Source organism: Schistocerca americana, chromosome 3 (assembly GCF_021461395.2).
Source record: "Schistocerca americana isolate TAMUIC-IGC-003095 chromosome 3, iqSchAmer2.1, whole genome shotgun sequence".
NCBI classification, from domain to species: domain Eukaryota; kingdom Metazoa; phylum Arthropoda; class Insecta; order Orthoptera; family Acrididae; genus Schistocerca; species Schistocerca americana.
In genome coordinates this window covers 941,427,150-941,454,671 of record NC_060121.1, presented here as the reverse complement: position 1 = coordinate 941,454,671, position 27,522 = coordinate 941,427,150, and the positions used below count along the sequence as shown (strand labels likewise).

The 27,522-nt window shown below is 41.0% G+C and overlaps 1 protein-coding gene across 3 annotated transcripts in view; it reads right to left on the bottom strand.

Annotated features, from left to right (window-relative positions):
* LOC124605691 (phospholipase D1) overlaps positions 1-27,522 on the bottom strand; it is a 181,228-nt gene that overhangs the window by 134,619 nt on the left and 19,087 nt on the right. The window contains exons 2-4 of one of the 3 annotated variants that reach the window (XM_047137547.1): positions 27,153-27,303; positions 21,043-21,249; positions 16,432-16,552 (exon numbers count right to left, since the gene is read on the bottom strand). In XM_047137547.1, coding sequence (XP_046993503.1) covers positions 16,432-16,552; positions 21,043-21,249; positions 27,153-27,303 — 479 coding nt within the window. Of the gene's footprint in view, positions 1-16,431; positions 16,553-21,042; positions 21,250-27,152; positions 27,304-27,522 lie in introns of those variants that run through there. The other 2 variants (XM_047137548.1, XM_047137549.1) reach the window with 2 other exon arrangements.

The following is a 27,522-nucleotide window of genomic DNA, read 5'->3' as shown; positions in this document are numbered from 1 at the left end:
ATGTAAGTATATAAACACAGACATATAGGCACCGGATTAGGGTAGCATTCGAGTCTTTCTGACGTGCATGTGGTAAATGCAGAAACTATGGTGACATTACTACTAAATCTTTCCAACATGACCACTGTGCTGCTATTCCTTTGTTGGCTGCCAAAGGAGTAATACCGGTAGATGTCCATCAGAGAATGGAGAATATGAATAAGACAGTATGTGTGTCAGAAACCATCTTTGTGAGAAGGTGCACCAAGTGGTGCTGCTGCTCCTTCAGGATAATGCACACCCCATACTGAAGATGCCTGAACACGGAAGTTACGTCAACTCAAGTGGGAGACACTTGAGCACTTGTCCTGTAGTCCTGATCTCTTCCTATGCAATTATAACGTCTTCAGTACCTTTAAAAATGCCCTGAAAGGTCGATGATTCCTGTGGATGAGGATATGCAACAGGAAGATACGTACTTCTTCATGCAGCAGGACACAGTGTTTTACCAAATGGATATCAACAACTTCGTGCCTTGATGGGATGATTTTGTCTGATCAACATACCGATTCTGACTGTGTGGCCTTCGAAAAGGAACTTTTTGACTGCCCTTTAGATAAATATTCAATTGTAGCACAGATTTAGAGGTCAGAAATATATGTAGAGAGGCAATAAGAGTCTGTTTTCTTGTGGTTGCTGCTGGTAGAAGCCACCGATCACAAGAACCACTGCACAATTTCATACACACATCGTGAACAACGACAACAGGTGAGAGCATAATGGAAATGGTCATTTAAATATAGCGGCAAATGCTGCAACCAAAATGATGATAATTATGAAGAGGCTCGCTATTAAAACCTAATGCGCATTCCAAGAAGAGTCCAGCAACGTAATACTTCCTTCAGTTATGACAGAACTGGGGAATTTGAGCTTGTATGGAGGAATACATTGAAGAAGTGCTTCTGCAGCCACTATTAGTATCTTTTTGTTTATATATTCACACAATCAGTTATGAGACATTCAATTTCATTATCACTGCTGTAAAAGTATCACCCAATAGTAAGATTGAATGTCTCAAAACTGATCATTTGGATAAATAACTAAACAGTCTTGACAGTGGATGTGAAAGGATTTATTCAATTTATTCTTAAACTGCTTCAGCCCCAGATCTTCAGAAACATTAGCAACACGAACAAACCTTGCTTAACACTTACTGACTGCCTTCTTTGTTACATTTTATTTGTGGAAAGTGGAGCTGAAAATCTAACAATGCAATAGTAGCTGTAGACTAAAGAAGGAAAGTGAAAGGAGACTCATTGTGGAATATGAGCCACAAGAAAATGATTGAGGAGACATGCTTTTGGAATGTTGGAGTTATCTGTAGACTAGGCACTGTTAAAAACCACAAGAAATTCTTTTGTTGGAGAAGAGATCAAGGGCCTGTTTCTCCCATGATCAGAGCTGAGAGCTGTGATGAGTCCAGCTTTCCTTGCATTTGTCCTAGTTTTTAGGGTGTCCTGGGGGGGAGGGGGGGCAGGGGGGAGGGAGGTGTTATACAACTGACTAACATACACCCAGACCTTTTTCTGTGCCTGGAGAAATTCTATTGATCTGAAGTAAACAGATTTTGAATTAAAAAAATGAGACCTTCTCTTATGCACATATTTTCTGTACAACTTTAGTGACAACAATGAGAAGCTGCCAACAATCTACGAACACATGCACCGTGCCGCTGCCCTACCTGCCAGACTTGTATAGAGGCAACTCAATGGTTTAACTCAACTCAACGTTTCACTCCACATGTCTGTGCCACAGACACAATATCTTGATACTGCAGCACAATAACTTACGTAATTTTGTACCATTTACTGTTTATTTTTATTTATATCTCTTGCCTATTTCTTTTAATTGTACGTGTGCTAGTAAACATGCTGTTAAATGCCCTAAAATTCCAGTCACAACAGACTATTTCTTATTTGTAGATGCAAAATGCCAAAACAGAAATGCATATTTAACAATGATATTACGGAAAGAATAAACCGCTACTAACCATCCAGATGAGATGTTGCAGACAGACACAATGAAAAGACTTTTATACATTTAAGCTTTGGGCTAAAAGACCTTCCCCCAGAGCAGAAAACACACACACATTCACATAAACACAACTCGCTCACACATGACCATACACTGTGGCTGGACTGCAGACAGCTTAAATGTACAACAGTCTTTTTGTTTTGCCTGCCTGTGACTCAGTGTCTTGCCTACGTTGTGAGTAGCTACCTATCCTTTTCATAATAATGCTGTTATTCCACCCTGGACTCTCAAATGCATATTTAATAGTGGTTTGCAAAACAAATATCCAGTGTAAAAAGCAAGAAATCATGATTGGGAAGTAGACTGCACAATTTGTTTGCAAATAAGGATGGTTCCGACAGAGATTACCACTTAAGCAGAAAGAGGCATAAAGATAATTCAAAAACCAAGGTCAGTGGTTCAAACATCACAACATTCTGTGAAGAGGCTACACCTGGCTCAGATGAAAATCTGATTTGTGCAGCGAAAGGTATACTGGTTTACCACACAGTTTTTCACCATATGTCATTCAAGTCTTTGTATAGCTCTAAATCTTGAAGTGATTAATATTTACAGAGTCAAATACTACAAAGGAGATAGGATGCAATGGCACCCCATAGCTACAGCTACTGTGAAGAACATGTTAACAACCTAAAAGGTGAGCCATTTATAAGTATCTAAGGATGCTAGTAATTATGGAAGCACTACATTATTCCACACCATCATTCAGCAGTCCACCAAAAGAATGGCATCACATCAAAGCTCCTTGGAACCAAAAGTACTGAAAATTAGACATCTGATAAAATTACTGAGATTATTCTATAGTAACTGTGGAAACATGCTCTATGAAAGTATGTATGATTTTTCTGGTGACAACTGCAACACAGTCTTCACTGGAGGGGGTACAGCTGGGACACACAACGTCTTGTATACGCTGAAAACAGAAGTAAATCCAAATATTACAGTATTGGTGTAGTATGTTCTGCCTATATAGCTCATAACACTGCATCATGGATATGACATACTTCTTATCAACAGCACCTATGGTATTGAAACATTTTCTCAATTTATACAGTTTGCACAGAAGTACTCACAGAAACAAAATACAAACAGCTATTATTTCACTAAAAACATTATAGCTTCACCTCTTTCTCGCAATATAATGACTTACAATTATATAAGCCACTGAAAGATTATTTTGAAAGCTTAGACAGACCACCCATCATGATTAGAAATTTTTTTCTACAGCCCACTGTCTGAAAACACCCCCATGCCAACCTGCACAGATTTTGAAATTGTCAGTCATGTGAAACCAAACTCACACTCTTCCCACATGACATGCTGAAAACCACTGATCAAGGCAGTCAGATAGATGCAGTATTTAATTGATACCTAAAAAGCATTTGCCTTGATGCCACATCTTCACTTATTGCCAAAAATACAACTGTATGGACTATCAAGTGTAATTTGTGACTGGATTGAGGATTTTTTGGTAGGGAGCACACAGCAATTTGTCTCAGAGGGAGACTCATCGACAGACATAGAAGTTACTTCATGTGTACACCAGGAAGTGTGTCGGGTGCCTCGCTGTTCTGCTGTATATTAATGAACCTGCGGACAATATAACTAGTAACCTCAGACTTTTCACAGATAATGCATGTATCTACTATTAAGTATATGATGGAAGCGGCACAAATATTCAGTCAGATCCTGATAAGATTTCAAATTGTCACACAGATTGGTAACTTCCTTTAAATGTTCAGATTTATAAAATTGTGCGTGTCACAAAATGAAATAACGTAGTATCCTAAGGCTACAGTACTAAAGAATTACAGTTGGGATTGGTAAACTCAAACAAATTCCTGGGTAACCACTGGTAAACACATGAAATGGAACAATCACAAAAGTGCAGTCATGAGTAAAGCAGGTAGAAGACTTTGGTTTATTGGTCGAACAATAGGGGACGACGACGACTAAGATAGCTTTGTCTACTTGTGGTGCTCAATGAAGAACTACAATACACTGTCTAATCGAAAGCACCCACACACGTCAATGGGATGCTGAATTGACCAATAGATACTGTGAGAGGCAAACCCATCAGTATAGAAGAAGACTGGGAGTCTCATGTTGTCAGTAGAGAAGCAGTAACAGCAAAATGGGTCAGTCAGGAGAGCTCAGTTATGTTTAATGTGGAATAGTAATTGGATGTCATCTGAGTAACAAATCCATTAGAGATATGTCAACCTTATAAAGCAGTCAAAGTTAACCTGACGATGTGGTCCTGAAGGGAAAACAAAAAGGAATACCCACAGCTAGGCCACGACCAGACAGACCTCACGTTCTGATGGACAGGGACCTTCAAACACTGGGTAGGGCAGCTGTAGAAAATCACACGAAATTGACAAAAGGAATCCACTTTGGTTGATAAATGCTACCAGCAGTCAAAGTAGTGCAGTGATTGTGCATAGGAAGTTAAAAAGGATTAGGTACAACGGTCAAGCAGCTCCTCATAAGCCACACATTTCTACAGTCAGTGCAAAATCGCGGTTGAGGTGGTGCAAAAAGTGACATCACCGGACACTGGATGACTGGAAACAAAGTGATTTTGGAGTGGTGAATCATGTCATACCTTGTGGTGAACTGAGGGGAGGGTTTACGGTTGCCCGGACAACATTGCCAATAGTGAAGCAGAGGAGGTGGTGTTACACTATGGGGCTGCTGTTCATTTTTAGTCTGTGGTCCTCTTATTGTACTTAAGAAAATGCTGTAATGCATACAGCAGAGGAAGAGTTTGGAGACTACGACAGTTTGTATTAGTGTGACAGTGCAGTATAAAGCAGCACCTGTGAGGCAACAGTTTGTCGACAATAACATTCCCAAAATGGACTGGGGTGCACAGAGCCCCAACCTGAACACAATGGAATACCTTCGGGAAGAGTTAGAACGCCAACTCCGCTTCAGACCCCAGTGTCCAACATCACTACCTTGTTCGATTTTGGATCTTGGCGAATGGGCTGCTATCCCTCAAAAAACATTCAGACAGCTCATCAGAAATGTCACCAGCAGAGTACAAACTATCACAAGATGAAGAGAGGACACATCCCTTATTAATGTCCACTAATAGGTGTCTGGATACTTTTGACCAGAAAGTGTATTTCACACACTTCTCTCAAAGCAAATGGTGCTGAAGTGTCCTCACAAGCAGTGATATCACAGATTTAAAAGCTCCAACATAAAAATGAACAGGTTATGCAGCTTCTTTGACCACAACGACTTAATCCTTCAAGCCAGCAGCTCAAGATGGACTCTAGTGCTGCAACCGATTGTACAGGTGGTAACAAGCGGGCTACTTACCAACTACAGTCTGTCTCATAAAAATGTATTGCTCTGCTTTATGTTCACTGTCGGTGATATTATTTCATCAAATGATATGAGGATTACCTTTGTTTATATACTGTATCTTCACAAGGATGGTTCAAGTTACAAGCAAACAACTGTTGTTTAATCAGTCTGAACAAAGCTAACAAAGGTGAAGCTATACATCCATAACATTACAAAGTTTTATGTAGGTGCATACTATTACTAACTTCACTTAACGTATCCGTTAAATGTTAGTACATGTGACAGCTTGTACTAAGACTGTGAGAGAGAGAGTCTGAGGAAAAAACCTCAGAAAAAATTTAAGAAGAAACAGCTACAGATGACAAGTTTGTTTTCATGGTTAAATATAAATGAAGTGAAATAGATTGAAGTGGAAGAAGCGTTATGTCTTACGCACTTTTCGATACACCACTCGATGGAGGTGGACTTATGGCCAAAGCATTAAAATCATTTTTCAGTGACATGATTGCTAAACAATGTGGTTGTGAAATAATTGTCAAGCAGATAATTAACTAAACTAAAGAATTATAATCTGTCACAATCATAGCTTCTTAAATGGGAAGGGGTTGTTACACATGGCACTGCCTTTTTTATACTGCTGAAGAGATTCTCCCAGAAGCTATCAACAAAATTAAATTTCAAGAAACATTTGCTTCTAAATATTTCTCTCGAACACACACACACACACACACACACACACACACACACAGGGGGAGTGTGCACAAATTCACATGGGAGGCAACTGGGTGCTTCAACCACACTGCTGCTGCTTGTATTGAATCATGGCAGAAGGCATTAAAAAAAAAAAAAAAAGACCCACTGACTCCAGTCCTATTTTGGCACACACAGCTTTTACAAATGTGTATTCATATACAGCTCACAGTAAGGTGCTGAACTGAGAGGACTTCACTTGCAGAAAACAAGAATAAACTAACAAAGACCAGTGTAATATTCTGCAGGAAAACTACTAAAACAAAAGTGACTTTATACTGTTGCAAGGATTGTGGTGTAGCTCTCTGAAATAGTCTTCAGTACAGAGTATACAACACATAAAAATAATTTTAAATTATTATGTGTATGTTAAAAATAGCAAAAAATTATTTGCATCCATTCTGAAATTTATATTAAGTATGAACACATAGTTCCTATATTAGAACAATTCAAATAATGGCCTGTATTACACATGTAGTTTAAATTACAGCCAGTAGTTTAGTCATACTTAACTCTTTGACTGCTGCAGACATGTTAACAAATCATGCCTCGTCATTTCCCTGGTGTGCCTGATGTCTGTATACGCGGCCCTACAGTGCTAAGGACGTGTTTACGCATCCCGCGCCACCAGCCTTCCCACCGCTAGGGACAAGTTTAGTCACAGCTACCTGAGCACTACAGACATGTACACAGGCAGAGCTGTCTTTCTGCCCTGCTCTTCTAGAAACTGTTCAGCGGTCTGACTGTGTAGTTCGAGAGTGCATATATCTTTGTTGCTGTGTTCGCTCTTTGCAGAATTCGACTTAGTTTTCTGTATTTTCGCCAGTTTTCTTGTTTTATATATGAGAAATGTCACGTCGCCGTGGTTGCACAGATACAGAAATCCTGGATATGCTTACTAAGAGCGACAGTGAGTGTGAATTATCTGATGTTGCTAACAGTGATGAGTCTTCAACAGAATCTCGAAGCTGTAGTTCTCAGCCCTTTACATCAGAGGGGAGAGCAATAATTACAGTCAGCAGTTCCTCTGAATCTGAGGAATCAGAAAGTGACAGTGAAACGGTTCAGTAAAGAGCGTGCTTAAGTGACACATTTGACTGGAAAGAAACCGATTTCCAGCCGTTCAACCATTACTTCGACGACTCGAGTTCAGGATACAAATGTCAATTAGACACTGACCCAAGCATTCTTTCATTTTTTGTGATAATTACATCTCATGAACTGTTGCAATTTATTGCAGATGAAACAAATTGTTTTTATGTTTACACCAGAGAAAATACTACAGAATCTGTGAATTCTCAGCTGTCAAAGGGGAAAGAGACTGGATTTGAGGAAATGTATTGTTTTGTTGCTGTCTGCCTTCTAATGGCACACATTAAGAAGTTAAAATTAAGTGATTACTGGTCCAGAGGTACACTTTTGAACACACCAGTTTTCAGCGAATATGTCCTGAGAGCGTTTTTGTCTACTTCTGAGAATGTTACATTTCAGTGATAACTCTGAGAGTACTGGAGACGACAGTCTATTTAAAATTTGTATGACTGTTAACAAAGTCCGTAAGACGATTCATAATTCATTTTGCCCACATCACAAGCTTTGTATAGATGAAAGTCTCTTGCTGTTCAAACGACGATTATCTTTTCAGCAATTTATTCCAACCAAGCGAAGTAGATTCACAATAAAGACATTTGTACTGTGTGACTGTCAGAGTGAGTGTACTTTAGATTTTACTGTATATACAGGCACAACAACAGAAATTGGGTTCCACAATTTGGGAAAAAGTGGCGACGTAGTGGCAACTCTTATGGGACCATATTTGGAACAGGGTCATATTGTATATGTCAATAACTGGTACTCCAGCCCGGATCTGTTCCTCTGGCTTCACAACCATGGAACAGCCGCATGTGGCACTGTTCATAAGAACAGGTGCAACATGCCAAAACTGCAGAAGAAATCAAAACGAGGAGAAACTGAGTTAGGACCACTGACAAGGTCCTTGCTGTCAAGCAGTGCAATAAGGGAGAGGTGTACATGTTGACCACAAGTCACACAACACAAACGGTTGAAACAGAGAAGACTGACAGAAATACTGGCAAAAAAATAAAAAAACCGCAATGTATTGTAGATTACAATTCGAGTATGGGTGCAGTCGACCTTTGTGAAATGGTACTTAGCTCAGTGGGATCAGTGCGTAAGACTGTGAAATGGCATAAGAAATATTTTTTTTCACATTATGGATTTGTGCATTCTAAATGCTCATGCTCCCCACCAGTCGGTAACAGGGCAAAAAATGGCACTCGCACAGTTTCACCTTTCTCTCGTAAGGGAGATTGTAGAAAAATATGCTGCAGAACAGAGTAAAGCTGGTAGGGGAGGGCGCTACGATGACTAGAATCCTCTGTGATTTACAGGGAGACATTTTCCAGTTGTCATCATGAGTGAACATTCGCAGAAAAGTACGCTAATGTGCAGATGCGTGGTTTACATGAAACAGAAAGTGCGCTGGGAAACTAGATACCAATGCAAAATACCAAATGAAAGTGCTGGCAGGTCGACAGACACACAAACAAACACAAACATACACACAAAATTCAAGCTTTCGCAACGAACTGTTGCCTCATCAGGAAAGAGGGAAGGAGAGGGAAAGACGAAAGGGCGTGGGTTTTAAGGGAGAGGGTAAGGAGTCATTCCAATCGGGGGAGCGGAAAGACTTACCTTAGGGGGAAAAAAGGACGGGTATACACTCGCGCACACACACACATATCCATCCACACATATACAGACACACCGTTTGTGTGTCTGTCGACCTGCCAGCACTTTCATTTGGTAAGTCACATCATCTTTGTTTTTAGATATATTTTTCCTACGTGGAATGTTTCCCTCTCTCTCTCTCTCTCTCTCTCTCTCTCTCTCTCTCTCTCTATATATATATATATATATATATATATATATATATATATATAAAAAACAAAGATGATGTGACTTACCAAATGAAAGTGCTGGCAGGTCAACAAACACACAAACAAACACACAAAATTCAAGCTTTTGCAACAAACTGTTGCCTCATCAGGAAAGAGGGAAGGAGAGGGAAAGACGATAGGATGTGGGTTTTAAGGGAGAGGGTAAGGAGTCATTCCAATCCCGGGAGCGGAAAGACTTACCTTAGGGGGAAAAAAGGACGGGTATACACTCGCACGCACACACACACACACACACACACACACACACACACACACACACACACACACACACACACACACATCCATCCACACATATACAGACACAAGCAGACATATCTAAAGACAAAGAGTTTGGGCAGAGATGTCAGTCGAGGCAGAAGTGCAGAGGCAAAGATGTTGTTGAATGACAGGTGAGGTATGAGTGGTGGCAACTTGAAATTAGTGGAGATTGAGGCCTGGTGGATAACGGGAAGAGAGGATATATTGAAGAGCAAGTTCCCATCTCCGGAGTTCGGATAGGTTGGTGTTAGTGGGAAGTATCCAGATAACCCGGACGGTGTAACACTGTGCCAAGATTTGCTGGCCGTGCACCAAGGCATGCTTAGCCACAGGGTGATCCTCATTACCAACAAACACTGTCTGCCTGTGTCCATTCATGCGAATGGACAGTTTGTTGCTGGTCATTCCCACATAGAATGCGTCACAGTGTAGGCAGGTCAGTTGGTAGATCACGTGGGTGCTTTCACACGTGGCTCTGCCTTTGATCGTGTACACCTTCCGGGTTACAGGACTGGAGTAGGTGGTGGTGGGAGGGTGCATGGGACAGGTTTTACACCGGGGGCGGTTACAAGGGTAGGAGCCAGAGGGTAGGGAAGGTGGTTTGGGGATTTCATAGGGATGAACTAAGAGGTTACGAAGGTTAGGTGGACGGCGGAAAGACACTCTTGGTGGAGTGGGGAGGATTTCATGAAGGATGGATCTCATTTCAGGGCAGGATTTCAGGAAGTTGTATCCCTGCTGGAGAGCCACATTCAGAATCTGATCCAGTCCCGGAAAGTATCCTGTCACAAGTGGGGCACTTTTGTGGTTCTTCTGTGGGAGGTTCTGGGTTTGAGAGGATGAGGAACTGGCTCTGGTTATTTGCTTCTGTACCAGGTCGGGAGGGTAGTTGCGGGATGCGAAAGCTGTTGTCAGGTTGTTGGTGTAATGCTTCAGGGATTCCGGACTGGAGCAGATTCGTTTGCCACGAAGACCTAGGCTGTAGGGAAGGGACCGTTTGATGTGGAATGGGTGGCAGCTGTCGTAATGGAGGTACTGCTGCTTGTTGGTGGGTTTGATGTGGACGGACATGTGAAGCTGGCCATTGGACAGGTGGAGGTCAACATCAAGGAAAGTGGCATGGGATTTGGAGTAGGACCAGGTGAATCTGATGGAACCAAAGGAGTTGAGGTTGGGGAGGAAATTCTGGAGTTCTTCTTCACTGTGAGTCCAGATCATGAAGATGTCATCAATAAATCTGTACCAAACTTTGGGTTGGCAGGCCTGGGTAACCAAGAAGGCTTCCTCTAAGCGACCCATGAATAGGTTGGCGTATGAAGGGGCCATCCTGGTACCCATGGCTGTTCCCTTTAATTGTTGGTATGTCTGGCCTTCAAAAGTGAAGAAGTTGTGGGTCAGGATGAAGCTGGCTAAGGTAATGAGGAAAGAGGTTTTAGGTAGGGCGGCAGGTGATCGGCGTGAAAGGAAGTGCTCCATCGCAGCGAGGCCCTGGACGTGCGGGATATTTGTGTATAAGGAAGTGGCATCAATGGTTACAAGGATGGTTTCTGGGGGTAACGGATTGGGTAAGGATTCCAGGCGTTCGAGAAAGTGGTTGGTGTCTTTGATGAAGGATGGGAGACTGCACTTAATGGGTTGAAGGTGTTGATCTACGTAGGCAGAGATACGTTATGTGGGTGCTTGGTAACCAGCTACAATGGGGCGGCCAGGATGATTGGGTTTGTGAATTTTAGGAAGAAGGTAGAATGTAGGGGTGCAGGGTGTCGGTGGGGTCAGGAGGTTGATGGAGTCAGGTGAAAGGTTTTGTAGGGGGCCTAAGGTTCTGAGGATTCCTTGAAGCTCCGCCTGGACATCAGGAATGGGATTACCTTGGCAAACTTTGTATGTGGTGTTGTCTGAAAGCTGACGCAGTCCCTCAGCCACATACTCCCGATGATCAAGTACCACGGTTGTGGAACCCTTGTCCGCCGGAAGAATGATGATGGACCGGTCAGCCTTCAGATCACGGATAGTCTGGGCTTCAGCAGTGGTGATGTTGGGAGTAGGATAAGGGTTTTTAAGAAGGATTGAGAGGCAAGGCTGGAAGTCAGAAATTCCTGGAAGGTTTGGAGAGGGTGATTTTGAGGAAGAGGAGGTGGGTCCCGCTGTGACGGAGGACGGAACTGTTCCAGGCAGGGTTCAATTTGGATAGTGTCTTGGGGAGTTGGATCGTTAGGGGTAGGATTAGGATCATTTTTCTTCGTGGCAAAGTGATACTTCCAGCAGAGAGTACGGGTGTAGGACAGTAAATCTTTGACGAGGGCTGTTTGGTTGAATCTGGGAGGGGGGCTGAAGGTGAGGCCTTTGGATAGGACAGAGGTTTCGGATTGGGAGAGAGGTTTGGAGGAGAGGTTAACTACTGAATTAGGGTGTTGTGGTGCCAGATTGTTTGTGTGTCTGTCGACCTGCCAGCACTTTCATTTGGCAAGTCACATCATCTTTGTTTTTTATATATATATATATATATATATATATATATATATATATATATATATATATATATATATATATATATGTCTGTATGTGTGGATGGATATGTGCGTGTGTGCGAGTGTATACCTGTCCTTTTTTCCCCCTAAGGTAAGTCTTTCCGCTCCCGGGATTGGAATGACTCCTTACCCTCTCCCTTAAAACCCACTTCCTTTCGTCTTCCCCTCTCCTTCCCTCTTTCCTGATGAGGCAACAGTTTGTTGCGAAAGCTTGAATTTTGTGTGTATGTTTGTGTTTGTTTGTGTGTCTATCGACCTGCCAGCGCTTTTGTTCAGTAAGTCACCTCATCTTTGTTTTTTATATATATATATATAAATCTATTTTTAACTTTGCCAGTGCCAGTCCAAAGCCCAGATCGAAAAGAAGGATGGGAAACAGATGCAACAGGTGTAAAATTAGTCAAACGAAGCCTGACTTCTTCATATGTAGCAGTTTACTGGCAAATGAATGGACTTGGTGATTGAGGTGGTGCAATATCTGTACTCTGGCAAATTTAATTATGCCGAGCACAATGCGCCAGTATAACAAAACCCATACATTAATCTGCATATGATATATTTAAATTATTAACATGTATCATAGACAGTTATATTCTTTTATCCCTGGTAGTACAAATGTAGATCACACTCAGTCTACTTGTACAAAACATGTTTTCCATAACTGATTTAAACACCTTTGATCAATGAGAAACGATATGCCAAAGTTAAAACTCTTTTCTCAGTGTGATCTTTCTTGCTACTTTGCTTCTGTTAGCCAATATTGAAAATGAAACTGACTGTTCTGGGGAGTGTGGGGGGCTTAAAATTTGTTGTTCAAATGAGACTGGCTTTGAAGCATTAACAGAAAACGGTATGTGAAAAAGAAGTATCAAATACACACTGCTTTCATCTTTTCATAAAAAGCAACATCTTTTTGACTAATCTGTAGATTATTGGAAAATAGTAGGGGAATAAAATTTTTTATTCCTTATCATTGTGCAGTCAATCTATTGCACACAATTTCATTTCCATCATGCGTTCACACTGTTAGATATGCTAACCCGAAGTTTACATTCTTTCGGGCCTGATTTTTGCGCTCAACTTTCATTCCAGTTGTACAGCTCGGTATGTTTTATGGAGCATAGATTTTTAGCAAAATCAGAACGAAAATACAGCATTTCTGACATTTTTACAAAATCTTCAATTTTTTGCTTAATTCATTCAGTACTGAAAAGTACTATGGAAATGAAACTTTATATTTATAAACCTTGTGTTGCCTCCTTGAGCCCCCGGTTCTAGATGTACCCATGTCTGGTTAATGGCTGACGCTACAGATCACTTTGCATAAAAAACAATTTATTTGTGAAAATAAAAAGTACAGTCACCAAAAAACTTTACATATTCACATACTCCTTTACCTTTAACCCAAATGAACACAGACTCATTTACAGATATTTTTCTCTTATTACGAGCATACAAAGACAATGCAGAAGGGGACATGTAAGCTGATTTACCAAAGTCTTTATTTGCAAGTTCTGCCATATGGTAGGTACGATAGGCAATAATGTCTCTATCGACAAAACTTTCAAGTCCAGGTACATTAGAAACTCCCGTACCACCACTTACTATGGCTACAGTGAGCCAACCATTACCATGATCGAAAGTATCGTTAATGTCAATACTGAAATTAAGTCGACAACCACAGAAAACACAAGGTCCGTCGACAAGTGCAGTAGCAGCAACGCTCTTCACAGGTATACGGTTCTTCTTGTCGCCTGCTGTTGTGGCGAACTCGATGTTCTCGATGGTTTTATACACTGTCTGTTTAGAACGGCGACGAAATCTCCTGTAAGGCATCGTGGCGGCGTTCAATGCAGTTGCCTGTGCAGCAGCAGCAGCAGCAGCAGCAGCGCGAATGAGCCTCTGCGCGGCTCTCGCTCGCTTATATAGTATATGCAGTGTCGATATGGAGTGTATAAAACCATCGAGGACATCGAGTTCGCCACAACAGCAGGCAACAAGAAGAACCGTATACCTGTGAAGAGCGTTGCTGCTACTGCACTTGTCGACGGACCTTGTGTTTTCTGTGGTTGTCGACTTACTTTCAGTATTGACATTAACGATACTTTCGATCATGGTAATGGTTGGCTCACTGTAGCCATAGTACATGGTGGTACGGGAGTTCCTAATGTACCTGGACTTGAAAGTTTTGTCGATAGAGACATTATTGCCTATCGTACCTACCATATGGCAGAACTTGCAAATAAAGACTTTGGTAAATCAGCTTACATGTCCCCTTCTGCATTGTCTTTGTATACTCGTAATAAAAGAAAAATATCTGTAAATGAGTCTGTGTTGTTAGGTTACTACATGCCAAGTTTCACGTTCGTCATAGCATTAGTTCAGGAGAATCAAGAAGCCAAACTTCGAAATTTTTTCGAGCACCTATTTTTTTTGACCGATTTATCTATAATTTTCTGGCTCAATATGGCTTGTAAAATTCTTGTCATTATTATTCTTAAGAGAATGCATAAAGTTGTACAAGATGGCCAAATTTTATTTCTTTACAAAAACTATTGCCCGAGATATTACAGCTCAAAGTCGCCAGAAATTCATCTTGGCTCTGTGTGAGTCGTATTCAGTTGAGAAATATTCAGCACAGGGCAGGTTGAGCAACGTGGGCCGATCCGGTCCCAGCGGCGACTCCGAGAGACAAGCATGCAGTGTAGGTAGACGGATTACGCTGCAGACCACGGCACCTCAGTGCACCAAGCAGGTGGCGCACCTTCTGCAGTCAAAGGGTTAACTTGTCTAATGACGATATGAACTCTAGTACCAAGATTTTGTACGATAATGTCCCACCAAAGAAATATTTTAATGTAATTAGAATATGATGATATACTTTAAGGACTAACAGTGCATTGGTAATTATTCTGTTATGTAGTGGAATAATCATCATTTTGTGTTTACATATTTGGAAGTTAGTCTAGTCTATTCTATTCTATTCTGTTTTGACAGGACCATGTACAATGACAGGAGTATGAATAACACATTTTTAATGTGACACCGAGAAAATATAAAAATCATCATGTTATGTACACACAACTGAAGCTGTTTTTCTCAAATTTACAATTTTAATAAAACCTTGCACACGCTATTGCAACAAACACAGAGAAAACTGCATGCAAAAAAATAAAAAAATAAAAAAAAGAGGAATGAAAGAAGGAAAGTTAACTTCTCATTCATGAGGAGATGGATAAAAATAGAATACAAGCTTGAACTGACAGAGCAAACTGGTCATCATTTTCCATCCTGGCATCTGCCTTGATTGATTTAACATAACATGGTAAAACTAAATGTGGATGGCCAGAGTCTAGTGCCTTACCCATTGCACTATGCAGCTTGTTGCTAGTAAGAAATGAGCTGAAGGCAAAATGATTAATAAATAGAACATAACAAAGAAAGTTACACTGTCAAGTAAAGCAAATTATATACTTAACCAATGATTCATACACTGAAAGAGGGAGAGGAAAGGGGGGACAGGGGGAGGAGGGAGAGAAAGAATGAGAACACAAATAACTGGAAACTATAACAGCCATAAAACATGCAGGATAACGTAAAAATAATTGAAGGGAAAGCAGATGCCAGGCTGAGATTAATTGGAAAAATCTTCAGGAAACTTAATACATTCATGAAAGAAGTAACTAATGAAAATTTTTTAACACCAATCCTTGGGTATTGTTCATGGCAGAAACCATTAACATGTGGGATTAATGGGACAGGTAGAGAAGATCCAACGGAGAGCAGCATATTTCAAAATGGGATCATTAATTTTGTTTTAGTGCAGGATCCACCTTAAGCAACTGACTTTTTCTTCTATTTATCCAGGCATGTTTTGCTGAAGTTACAGCATCAACATTTGATTTGTTTAATTTTATGTTTAGAATAGTGTGATGGAGGTTTGCTGTGGTGTTTCAGAATCTGTTGTAGATCAGACTAACCATGTATAGGTAAAAAGAAGAAAAAATTGTTTGCTTAAGGTGGATCCCATCCAAAAACAAATTTATCTGTAAGCAAACATGGACACAATAATGAGTTGGAGAAACAAGGAGTTAGAAATAAATCTCTGTCTAAGGAACCATAAGGTAAAGTAAAATGAGAAAGAAAGAGGAGATAAAAATAGTCAATGAAAGGATTAGTTTGAAGTAGAGATGAAAGAGAGAATGGAAAAACCTGAAATGTAAATAACAGTTGCTGCAGAACGCACACACGTGCTCGCACACAAAAGCAGAAGAAACTACTTCAGATTTTAGAAATGTTAGTTCCTTCACAGGGTGGAAAGAGAGAGGGACTGGATAAATTGAGAAAAGAGGGGCAGGTCACTGATGCCACACACTGAGGCAGACCTATCTTTTGACAGATGAAAAGAAACAAAGTGAGAAGCACAAAGTGGGAGGGAACAGAGAGAGTAGGACATCGACAACGCAGAAAATGTATGATTTTGATATAGATGTTATCACAGATGTAGTATTAGAAAGTACCGTTTCATGTCGCATTCTGTAGACCCTTATCCTTAAAAGATTGTTTAGATAATCTTCCAGCTGACGACATCGCTTGTCAATATCTTCATATGGCACAAGTGCTTCTGGTTTATTTGGAAACCTGCAAAAAACATAACAGTGAGTAGCAGTTTTCTGTGTTACAAAAAGTCTTTAGTAACAAAGGCATACAAAAAATCAGAATAAGTACAGAAATTATTTCTGATAAAAACAAACCAATTTGCAGCTGTGTCTGGTACTGTGATATACGGAATTTGCAGATGAGAAATACAACTACAGATCCAGACTTGAGTCTCTGACTGAAACTAATTACTGTCAGGCACTAAAGCAAATTAACTACTGAATTTGCAATAGAGGAAACGATTGTGCTGTAGGAAACTGACTATACTGTCAATAAGTTTATGTGCTACAAAATAAAAATTTGATTAAAATAAATTACATAATTTTTATTTGTTGACACCTGTCAATTCTCAAGCAACATCACCAAGAAGTTTTATATGAATGACCTATGGATGATAAAGCAGCCTGGATATTCACAGGCACACACTTGTGGTGTCAAGAGCTGGTTCTTTAAGAGCAGTATATTGAATGTAGGTCTGAATGATAATGTATAATACTTTACTGGGTGTAACATGAATTTTTGATCTGGTATCTGTAGCGGGGCTTTGAATTTCGCCGCGCTACACTCGTTCCCTCAGATAAAAAATGTCTCGTCGCAGCGGTATGAGCGCTCGACGGCAGAGAAACTACTAAAATTGTTAACTTTTTTTGGTTTTTTTTTCCGTTTCAATTGTCTCTTGATAGCGGTAGCTTAAGGCAGGCGTGATCGGATGCTGACGCAAAAACTTAATGGGTAATCTTGATCTGATTGTAATGTGTAGACATTGTGGAAGTTATTAAGAAATTCGGTGGATGGAAGTAGCAAAGTGAATTAAATTGCATACAGTATCAAGATGATTTTAATTGGTATAAATTAGTGATCCGTGGACTATTACAAGATTTCGGAGCAGATTTTTTCACGCTGAAATGAAGGAGATTTTTGAAGACATGGACGCCGCCCGAAAGAAGACATGTTAACCTGGTAAAGAATGAACTCTAAGCTATGCCATTTCCCCCTGTCAGTTACATTCTGTTATTCTCCGTTTCTTTCCAATAACTTTTGTAGTGAAAATTGGTTTAACTTTTGCTCAAAAACGCCACAAGGACCACCCCAACAATAGCTTTTCCGAATAACTAAGTCCGATAGCTTTTCCGTAATACAAAGTCCGATCTGCATTCCTTTCATTCTTTCCCTTTTTCACGGTCTCTCTTCTCCCATTTTTTTTTTATTAACCAATACATATCAAAATCATATCCACCTAGCCCAATAATGTGCCGAGAGAGAGAGAGAGAGAGAGAGAGAGAGAGAGAGAGAGAGAGAGAGAGCAGGGGGGGGGGGGGGGCAGCTTTTAAGCTTTTGTAGAAACTGAATTTGTTTTGTTGGAAGAGTGCTGCTGTTTTTCAGATGTTAAAAATATTCAAGAAGAGACAAATGAACATAACAGAATGAAAATAATCATAAAACCATAAATTATGTGTTAGTTGAAACCGCGCCGAGTGTGACAAATGAGTTAGATCTGTAGAACATATGGATGCAAACCAACTGACAGCCATTGTTGATGCACTGCTTTGTTTCAAAAGGAAGAAAGATGGTGTTTTTAACATCATACTGCTGAAAAGCTCATTAAAGATGGAAAACATGCTCAGATTGGGGAGGGAAAGAGGCCCTGTCCATTTCAAAGGAACTATCCTGGCATTTGCTTTACATGATTCTAGGAAACCACAACAAATTTAAATCTGGATGGGCGGATAAAGAACTGAATCTCCACTAGGGCTTTGTTTTATTTATTATAATCATAAAACGTGTTTCTTTCTTCTAAAATTAATGTATCTTATCCATATGGTACCTTAGGTGTCAAAATCTATTGTTTTTAGCTGTAAACTTTCCAAGCTGTTTCTGCAACTAGGTTTTTCACATGGTTGTTGTCTTTGTTTGCATATTTCCTCAATATTTCTTTAATTAACTTACCTTGTTTACACAAATCTAATGCACACTTCTTTTTTACCATATGCGGTATTCAAAATTGAGGTGTGCATAAGATTTGATGGTGCATTATTTTTGATTGCAAACTTGAATCCGTTGTTCACCAACATCATCACTGAAATTCAGGTATTGTTTCTTATGTCACAATGCATTGTTATAGTTCTCAACTTCGTTACATTGTTGTTGGCATATTACTGCATAATGTGTTTGCATTAGGTAGTCACGAAATAGAAAGAGATGCTACTTTCAAGCATAAAGTAATTCTTTATGGTGAAAAATACGCTAACAGGAGGGCAGGATGAGAACTCAGAGCAGCTGAGAGTAAAATTTGCTTATGGAGAAACAGCAATTGGCACTATTTTCAAGTACCACTACTAGACATAAGTTCACTGGCCATTGCAAAGGAAGTCATCCTGATCTTAAAGTAAAAGTTTTGGAATTTGTCCATGAAAGGATGTAGAATGGGCAAGCTGTGAGTAGCGACACAATAAGAAACAAAGCCAAAGACATGGACACAGTTCTTAATATAACGAGCCAAGAATTTAAGAATAGCCGTGGATGGGCTGATCTCTTTATGAAATGGGTGAGCTTATCTATGTGACACCACAGCACAATATACCAAAAGCTTCCACAGGATTTTGAGAAAAAACTTCAATTATTTCATCACATTTTGAAAAGAGAAGAATTTTTTCAATTGTCCAGACAGGTAATGTTCGCGAGACACCAATTTTATTTGATACACTATGTAATTACATGATTGATGAGAAGGAGACAGAAGAAGTTACCATCAGAAGATCAGGGTGTGAAAGACAGCATGTAACTGTAATGCTGGCAATTGCAGCAGATGGGCACAGGCATCCCCCATTCCTAATCTTTAAGAGGAAAACAAGCCCCAAGACCCCTAAAAATGAAAAGCTATTCCTTGGAGACATCATTGTTTGAAATCAAGAGAAGGGATGAGCGATAAACTTTAATGCTTGACTGTGTCACTTAATGTGTCACTCAAAAATTATTGCTCTGTGTATACATTCATTGCTGTTTAAAACAAATTTAGCCTAGCAGTCGTGTGCCAACAAACTCTTTTTTCATCATTTTAATTTTTAAAATTGGAGCGCTCAGTACATCAATGGAACATTAGATTCGTGCAGATATGGTGCTCTACTCATCATTAATCAGATTTTTATTTTATATCCAGTGATATACTTTTATGTCCTGCAGTGCCCTTCTTGGTAGCCCTGTAAGTCATCCATAAGCCTAACCCATTACCAGGTCTTTATCATTTTAGTAAAAGCAGTATCTAGCAGGCCAACTTTCCATATTCGCACTTCAATGACTGCTATTCCTATCATCAAGCAATATGACGTAGTTCCCCTCTTTTCGTAAATCTCTTTTTACTCACTATGCATTTGCAAAATTTTTCTAGACAAATATAGGTAAATATCACCTTCCATGTGCACAATTAGGGTTAACATTAAAAGATGTGCAATGAATAAGATGAGGGCTGCTGTCCATTCTGCACAGTGGATAACATTTACATTACTTTATTCATACTTCATGGGTTCCATAGAGAGGGGTGTATGGTATGCGGAAAGAGCTCAAGTATGTACATTTTATTTAAGTGCAATACAATTAAGTGATTACCACTATGAAATAATGTTGAATTACAATGTCACTAATACTTACAATACAACTTAAAACATTAATTTTCAGAATTTCTGTTATAATACTCTTACTGTAGAGTGGGGAAAAGCTGCCCAGTAGGAAGGTCTATAATTCACTCAAACTCCACCACATTACCTAAACTGCTGAATTTTTAAGCCTATCAAGATAAAGGATCACATTAACTGAAGTGTCAACTTCACACCACATCGCATTGCATTTCCGAACACTGAATGGTGCAAGTGACGTTGCAAGAGAATGGCCACTGTACAAAAAGTTCGGATACAGTCCGAGCATTACAGAACTAATAATGGTAGGACAGAGATACACTTATTAATGTCCTCAGCAAAGTTCATGACAGATTTTTGTAATAAAATCAGTAGACTAAACAGACAGCAAGAGTAAGTTAGTGTATGATATTAGCAAACAATTAGGATAGTCCTGTTAGTGTCAAAAAATTTTTCAATAGAATCCCCAATGTGACATGATTTGATTTTCTCTTCCATTAATAGCTAGAGTGCATGGCATGAATTGAAATATCAAGTGGAATGCTTAGATGTGACACTCCTCGCTATGGTGGTGTATCTTTTGCAGCATAAATCAGCATTATGCTGGTCGTATATACATTTCCCTAAAGAATGTAAGCTGTTTTTATTCTGCTGTTCATTTGATTCTGTAACAATTCTACGTTGGGTTTGAATTAGCATATATACACAGATTTGCTGTAAGCAAAGCTAACAAAACTATACCACATGCAACTAGACAGTGAGGTTCATACAACAGCTTTATTTTAGTTTAAATTGTTCTATATCTTGGTACTCTCGCTAAAATAGACAAATAAGAAAGATTACCTGGGCAAGGCTCCCTTTCCTCCTTTTTTTGCACCCGATGATATTTCATTTCTGAAGCTGTGGCGTTTTTCACGGTGGGACCGCGAAGGAAACGGCACATTGAGACTAGTACGGAACATTATAAGCTGCTGATGCAATTGTTGGAACTGGCTGTAACGTTTCTTGATCTGCCAAGTAAAATCTCCATGTTGAACTGCCAGAGTATATCTACAACATTAATGACATTGAAAAGTAATACTTGATTTGTTGCCAGTACACAATAAAAACTCAGGTGTGTGTGTGTGTGTGTGTGTGTGTGTGTGTGTGTGTGTGTGTGTATTTGGTAATGCAATTTTCAGTTGACCAGACTGACATCAGGGGATCAACACAAGTGCTGTCATGCTTGTTGAGTATTTCTTGAACTATTCTGATAGTATGCACGAGCAAAGGGGTATGTATACATTTCTGATGATTCCTGCCTCCAGGGCCTAGTGCCAAACATACATACCACACACACTCAACCAGAATCTGCATCTGCAGTTCTGTATCTTTATTCACATTTCAATACTAATTTGCAATAACATAAGATTAAAATTATTCAATTTAATCTGCAGCTACTAGACTTCAAAAATTAATATTTTACTGCAGAGATTATAATACATATTTGTATTGTAGAAGATACTTAAATATTACTGAGCTGGCTGTAACAATTCCACAGATCAGATCATTTGATCACATTTATTCTTCTAACATCCTGTACTTTCTGTTTATAGCTGGTTGGTTTAAGGATTACAGAGACAAAACTATGAGATCATCAGGCCCTCCTATCTGGAAGAAGCAAGTCAACAATACTATACACCAAAGAAGACCATAGTGGATGAAACTCAAGGAAAGAAAACCCTACAGTCTATCAAAGGTCAACAAAGGAACAAGAAAAAAATGGAAAGGAAGAAAGGCAGGCGAGGTGCCCCATCCAGGGAGCAGCTGGAGGTTCTCAAAGGCAGAAACTGATGTGGAACATTTACCTGAGGCACTCCACCCAACTACACACAGTAAAGACTACTGACAGTGCGAGAGCAGGGAAACAGAAGAAGAACAGCATGTCAGACAGAACACACAAGAAAGGGAAAAAGAGTAAAAGAAAGAATGATCCTAGATGGCAGAAATCAACACAAACAGCATAGTCCAATCAAGGGGAAAGGGTAACCGACAAACAAAGAGGGAAAAGGAATGTCAGGCAAGAGGAAGAGGAAAGAACAGGAGGGAGGGGTGGGTGGAAACAGGGAGAGCAGGGATGCTGGGGAACCAGCACTACCACCGACCTGTCCCGACACCCACACTATACCATTATCATCATGGGGAAGAGGACACCCAAAAAGAGGAAACAAAACTGCACAACTGACTAGACAAAATGTAGGGAAAAAGGCAGGGAGAACCTGGCCTGTTTGGAGGTAAGGCTGTGGCCTCCGTAACCAACAGCTATGCTAACTGAGGAACTGAAATTCCAGATGAAAATTCAGGGACTTAAACCTGAGAGGACAAACCACTTTTGTGAAGAAAACCGAGGACATATGTAACCATATGACTGTTGTCTGCTAACACATGAGACAAAGAGAGAGTGAGGCCATATTTAGTGAGAAGGGCCAAAAGGTGGAGGCAGACCAGCAGAATATGGTTGGTTGCTTGATTGAGGTTAAAGGGACCGAACAGCAAGGTGATCAGTCCCTTGTTTCAAAGGTGGTAGATCCGTACGAATTTACATCTCAGAAGAGTCATAACGATAAAAGGTAAAACGCTAAAAAACATAAAAGTGCAGTCACGCTGTCAATGGCGAAACAGGCAAGACCACCTGCTATTCAAAAGAGTTCAACCACTAGAATGTAAAAGTGCGTATTGTAAAAGGAGACTAACCAAATATAAAAGGTGATAAAAACGTAGTAAAAGGAAAAGAGGATCTTGGCCACGGAGGGGAGTCAGGAACCCCCAAACACAGCTTACAGTGATAGACACCCCAACCCTCACTGCCCTGTCCCTACTACAGAGGGAGATTAAAAACCTTAGAACTGAAAATAAAAACCACTTTCACGGAGGAAACTGAGAACCAGTTCAACCATCCAGGAATTGTGTGCCAATATTAAAGCACGAATGGCTGCAGATTGGATGGCAGAAGTAGTTTTGACCAATAGTGAACCAAATCACATCTTACTCGGAGATTCAACTTCATCAAACTTGTGTTTGATATTTTTCACAAAAATGACAGCTTGGTCGTGGTTCACCCTAGTGCAGACCAAGTAACGGGAAAAGTTTTTCACAAAAAGCTGGTGAGCCTGGATCTCCTTCAAGAGTGTAGCCAGAGAAGGAAGGCCTGCAGGATCGTTAAGCAGCAGCTTAAATAATCCGTTACCAATTGAAGAGATGGCTGTAGGAGAACAGCAAATTTTTTGGAGCTTAGTCGTTGCTGGGAGATCCGATGCTCCAGAATGGTAAGCAACCACTCCTAGGCATACATGGGAAGCAACAGTTCAGGTACATAACAGCCCCACGATACAGACTGGCTACACGTGCTGATTACAGACTGGCTACACGTGCTGATGACCTAGCAGGGCAGAGGGAGAATATGGCAGGGAAGGAAGGAATGAGAGGAATCCACACTGTAGGTGCTAGGAAAGGAATTATTCCCCAAATCGCTCACACTACAGAGAGAGGTGGTCAGATACCAAAGGAAGACCAAAAACACCAAACAGAAATAATGAAAAAAAGAAAGGCAAGGGGGAACAAAACTACAAGGAATATAGGAAACCAGTTGTATAGGCAGGTCAACAAAAGTGGGGGGGGCTAATGTGGGGGGCGGCGGAGAATAGGGGGGCAGAGGGGAATGGGGGGAGGCAGAGGGGAATGGGGGGAGGCAGAGGGGAATGGGGGGAGGCAGAGGGGAATGGGGGGGGCAGTGGGGAATGGGGGGGCAGAGGGGAATGGGGGGGGGGCAAAGGGGAATGGGGGGGCAAAGGGGAATTGGGGGGCAGAGGGGAATGAGGGGGCAGAGGGGAATGAGGGGGCAGAGGGGAATGAGGGGGCAGAGGGGAATGAGGAGCACGAGTAAGGAAATGAAATGAGCAGCAGTTGCGGGAGACAGATCTCTGTATCTGGAAAGAGGAGACGTGAGTAGTTCAGTTGCTCCAGGGAGCAGTGGATGCTTAATGCATAAGCAATCAACTGTGGTTGGTGCAGAGAACCTGCAATGGTGGAATTCCTGCCTCCACTAGGAGGCTGATCATGAGGCTAGTCTGAAAGGAGCCAGTTGACAGTCAAATCCCAAAATGACGTATTGGTTCCAGCATCTGTAACATCAACAATTCCACTGAGAAGTATGAGAGACTCCCACAATCTAGACAAGACTGGACCAATGCTTTGTAGAACTGCAGCAGAGCAGAGCAGAGCAGAGCGATCTGCAACCCAGCTGGTATCGCCGAGACATCAAAGAGCATTGAGGTGAGAGTAACATTTCTGCTTTAGTTGACAAAGATAGTGAAACCACGTCAACCAGGCATCAATGACCAATCCCAAGAGATAATAAGAGTCCACCACACTGACGGGCTGGCCATCAAGGTTAAGATCTGGATAGGGATGTACTGTAGGGTGACAACAGAAAAGCATAATGCAGGTTTTTGCAGTGGCCACAGTACTACCCCACAGAGAGTGATGTGCATTAAAATCCTTAAGGAGAAGGAAGGAAGGAAGGAAGGAGCTGTCGAAGGAGAGCAAGAAAAGGAGGAAAAGTAGCAGGATGGTCTGGGGAGAGTAAGGATTGCGTATTGTTACTGCTAAGTGTAAATGGATCTGAACAGCCACGACTTCCAATGCAGTTTGAAGAGGAACCCAGAAACTAGCAATGTCTGTGTGGACCAATGTACAGACACCACTGGAGGTTCACAAAGGCCTGATCCGGTTCCGGAAGAAGGCTTGGAAACCACAAAGAGTTGGCAAATGAGTCTCCATGAAATGATATTCCTGCAATACAACATAAGCTATAGATCACCAAGGAAGACCGTAATTCTGGAAGGTGACAATAGTAACTGCTACAGTTTCGTTGGAGTAGAGCAGTACAAGAGCCTGGACAGATACTGAACGGGCCAGAATCGATCACCTTGCTGTACCAGTGTCTGTCACTGGTAAGGACAGAGTGATGTCCATGAACGTATGATTGAACCCTGATTGAGAGGGAAGGGGTGACATCCCCTCTTACAGGGAGCTCCAGCCCTGGTGGGAGATAGAGATGAGGGTTTTCCGGCTGAGGGGAAAGAGCGGTTCTTTGAAGGGAGGGAACGGCAACGGCCAGGAAGGAGGAAAAGGAAGGGGAACCGGAAGGAGGTAAAAAGGAAGGAAGAGGAGGAAAGGATGCAACAGAAGTGAAGGTAGTCGTGAAAGATGCTAGGTGGAGACAGTCAAATTTCCATCATGCATCTGAGCAGGATAGATAGTTGAGTGTTTTGCATTCCTGAATCATCCTTTCCTTTTCATAGATTGGGCAATCTGGCAAGCAAGACACAAGAAACAGTGCATGGGAGGTGAACTTCATGTCGCAATACTAAACTGTAAGTTTGATTTTTTATGGAAGGATATCCCGCTCAGGAGGATGAAAGTGCTGGTATCAACACAACTGTCCTTAGGACCTCTCTAGACTCGCTGGATGAAATGAACACTGCACTGTGCCAGATTAGTCCTGAATTTCGTATCAGGTTGAAGAATGAGGTTCCTGTGGAAAATAGTGCTCTGAGTAATATTTAAGGATTGGTGAGGAATAATACTCACCACGATGTCTCCTAAGTGCTCACAAGCACAAAGGAAAATAAACTGACTGGCAGAAGAGTTTTCAATTGATACGGAAAACAAGAGCTCATCTTACTAAGGGAATCAACTTCACCAAACTTCAATGTTTTCTACAAAAGGGAAGCGGAAGGCCAATGAAGCAAAAGTAGGTGCAGAGAGAGAACTGATTATATCTGCAGTGACAGACACAGAAGGAAGGCCAGAAGTGTGGATTTTAGCATGCTTCATGTACCATCCACTCTGATCAGGGGCTTACCCCGTGGGCACCACCCAGCAGCAAGGGCCGCCTGGCACAGTGGTAGTTGCTGAAAGTTCTGATGCCCCAAAAAGATGGGAAATCACTCCTATGCATACATGGGGTGGTGACAGCTAAGTTACCAGAAGTGTTATCACTGCATTGACATGGGGCTCAGCCCGATGGGTACACAACAGCCCCACCACATGGACTTGCTACTGTCCTGATGACCTAGCAGGCAGGATGGGGGGTGGGGGGAAGAGGGATGGAGGCTACAGCAGGGAAGGAAAAGGGGAAGGAGGGGAGGAGAGGAACCCACATCACAGATGCAAGGAATGGAGTTCTTCCCCAAATGGCTCACACTAAGGAAACAATTTAGTAAGGGAAGTCAAACCCCAAGGGAGATCAGGAAAAGCTGGGAAAAAAGAGGAGAGGAAATGTAAGAGAAAACTATAAAGGAATAGCAGAACCAAGGGAACAGCAAGGTCATTGTAAAGGAAAACACCGAGGGATAAAGAGGGGGGAGGGGTGGCAGGAGGCGGAGGAGCTAGGATGGGAAAGAGTGAATAGGGGATGGGATGCAGACCGGGAGCCCTTGTGCCCCACAGACATACCCACGAAAGAGCTGAGGCCCCGTAGCGGTTTTTGTTTTGGAGTAATCTTACTAGTATGTGTACAAAATGGAACTTCATGGTACTACTGTAACTTTGAAAGATTATAACAATAAATGATTTATCCCTCAATGGCTTTTACCTCAAGAATTTCTGTTGATATTTAACAATTTTTCTTGATGTTTTGCCAGTGCAAATTACTGATAACGCCAAAGATTCACCATCCATTTCTGGTGGTGGACTCTGCAATGGAGGGTGAACATTTGGCAATCCCACCATTCATGATGGTGAAATGTCAGAGAATTTGTTAAACGTCAGCTGAAGATCCTGAGACAAGTGTTAGCCAAAGATCCCAAAGCAAAAGCCAACAAACTATGTCAACCAGGCTCAACAATTTTATATTACAACAAATTTCATGTCACAAAGAGGCAAAGAATGAAAAAAGAAATGTCACTCACAGATTTGGGTTCAGAATATGAGTTGTGACGCTGCGTTCCACATCAATAATTTTCACTTTGATTTCGACATGTGGGATGAACAAATGCCTGTGGAGAGCCTTGAAACTGACTGGTGGGCTGTGAACAACATTAAAAGGCAAGCCCTTTGCACCTGTAAAGTCAAAGAAGTAAATTCAGTTAAAATATTTATAGAGAAAATTGATCACCAAGCAGCAGCAGATGGGAAGATGTAGAAATACATAAAACTTCTATCATCTGTAATGTAGGATTCCCTTTTCTGGCAGAAGTGAGGAAAGGCTAGGTGGAAAAGAAACTGGTAATGATTATGATTATAAAACAGTTCATCCTGGACCTTAGGTAAAAATGAATG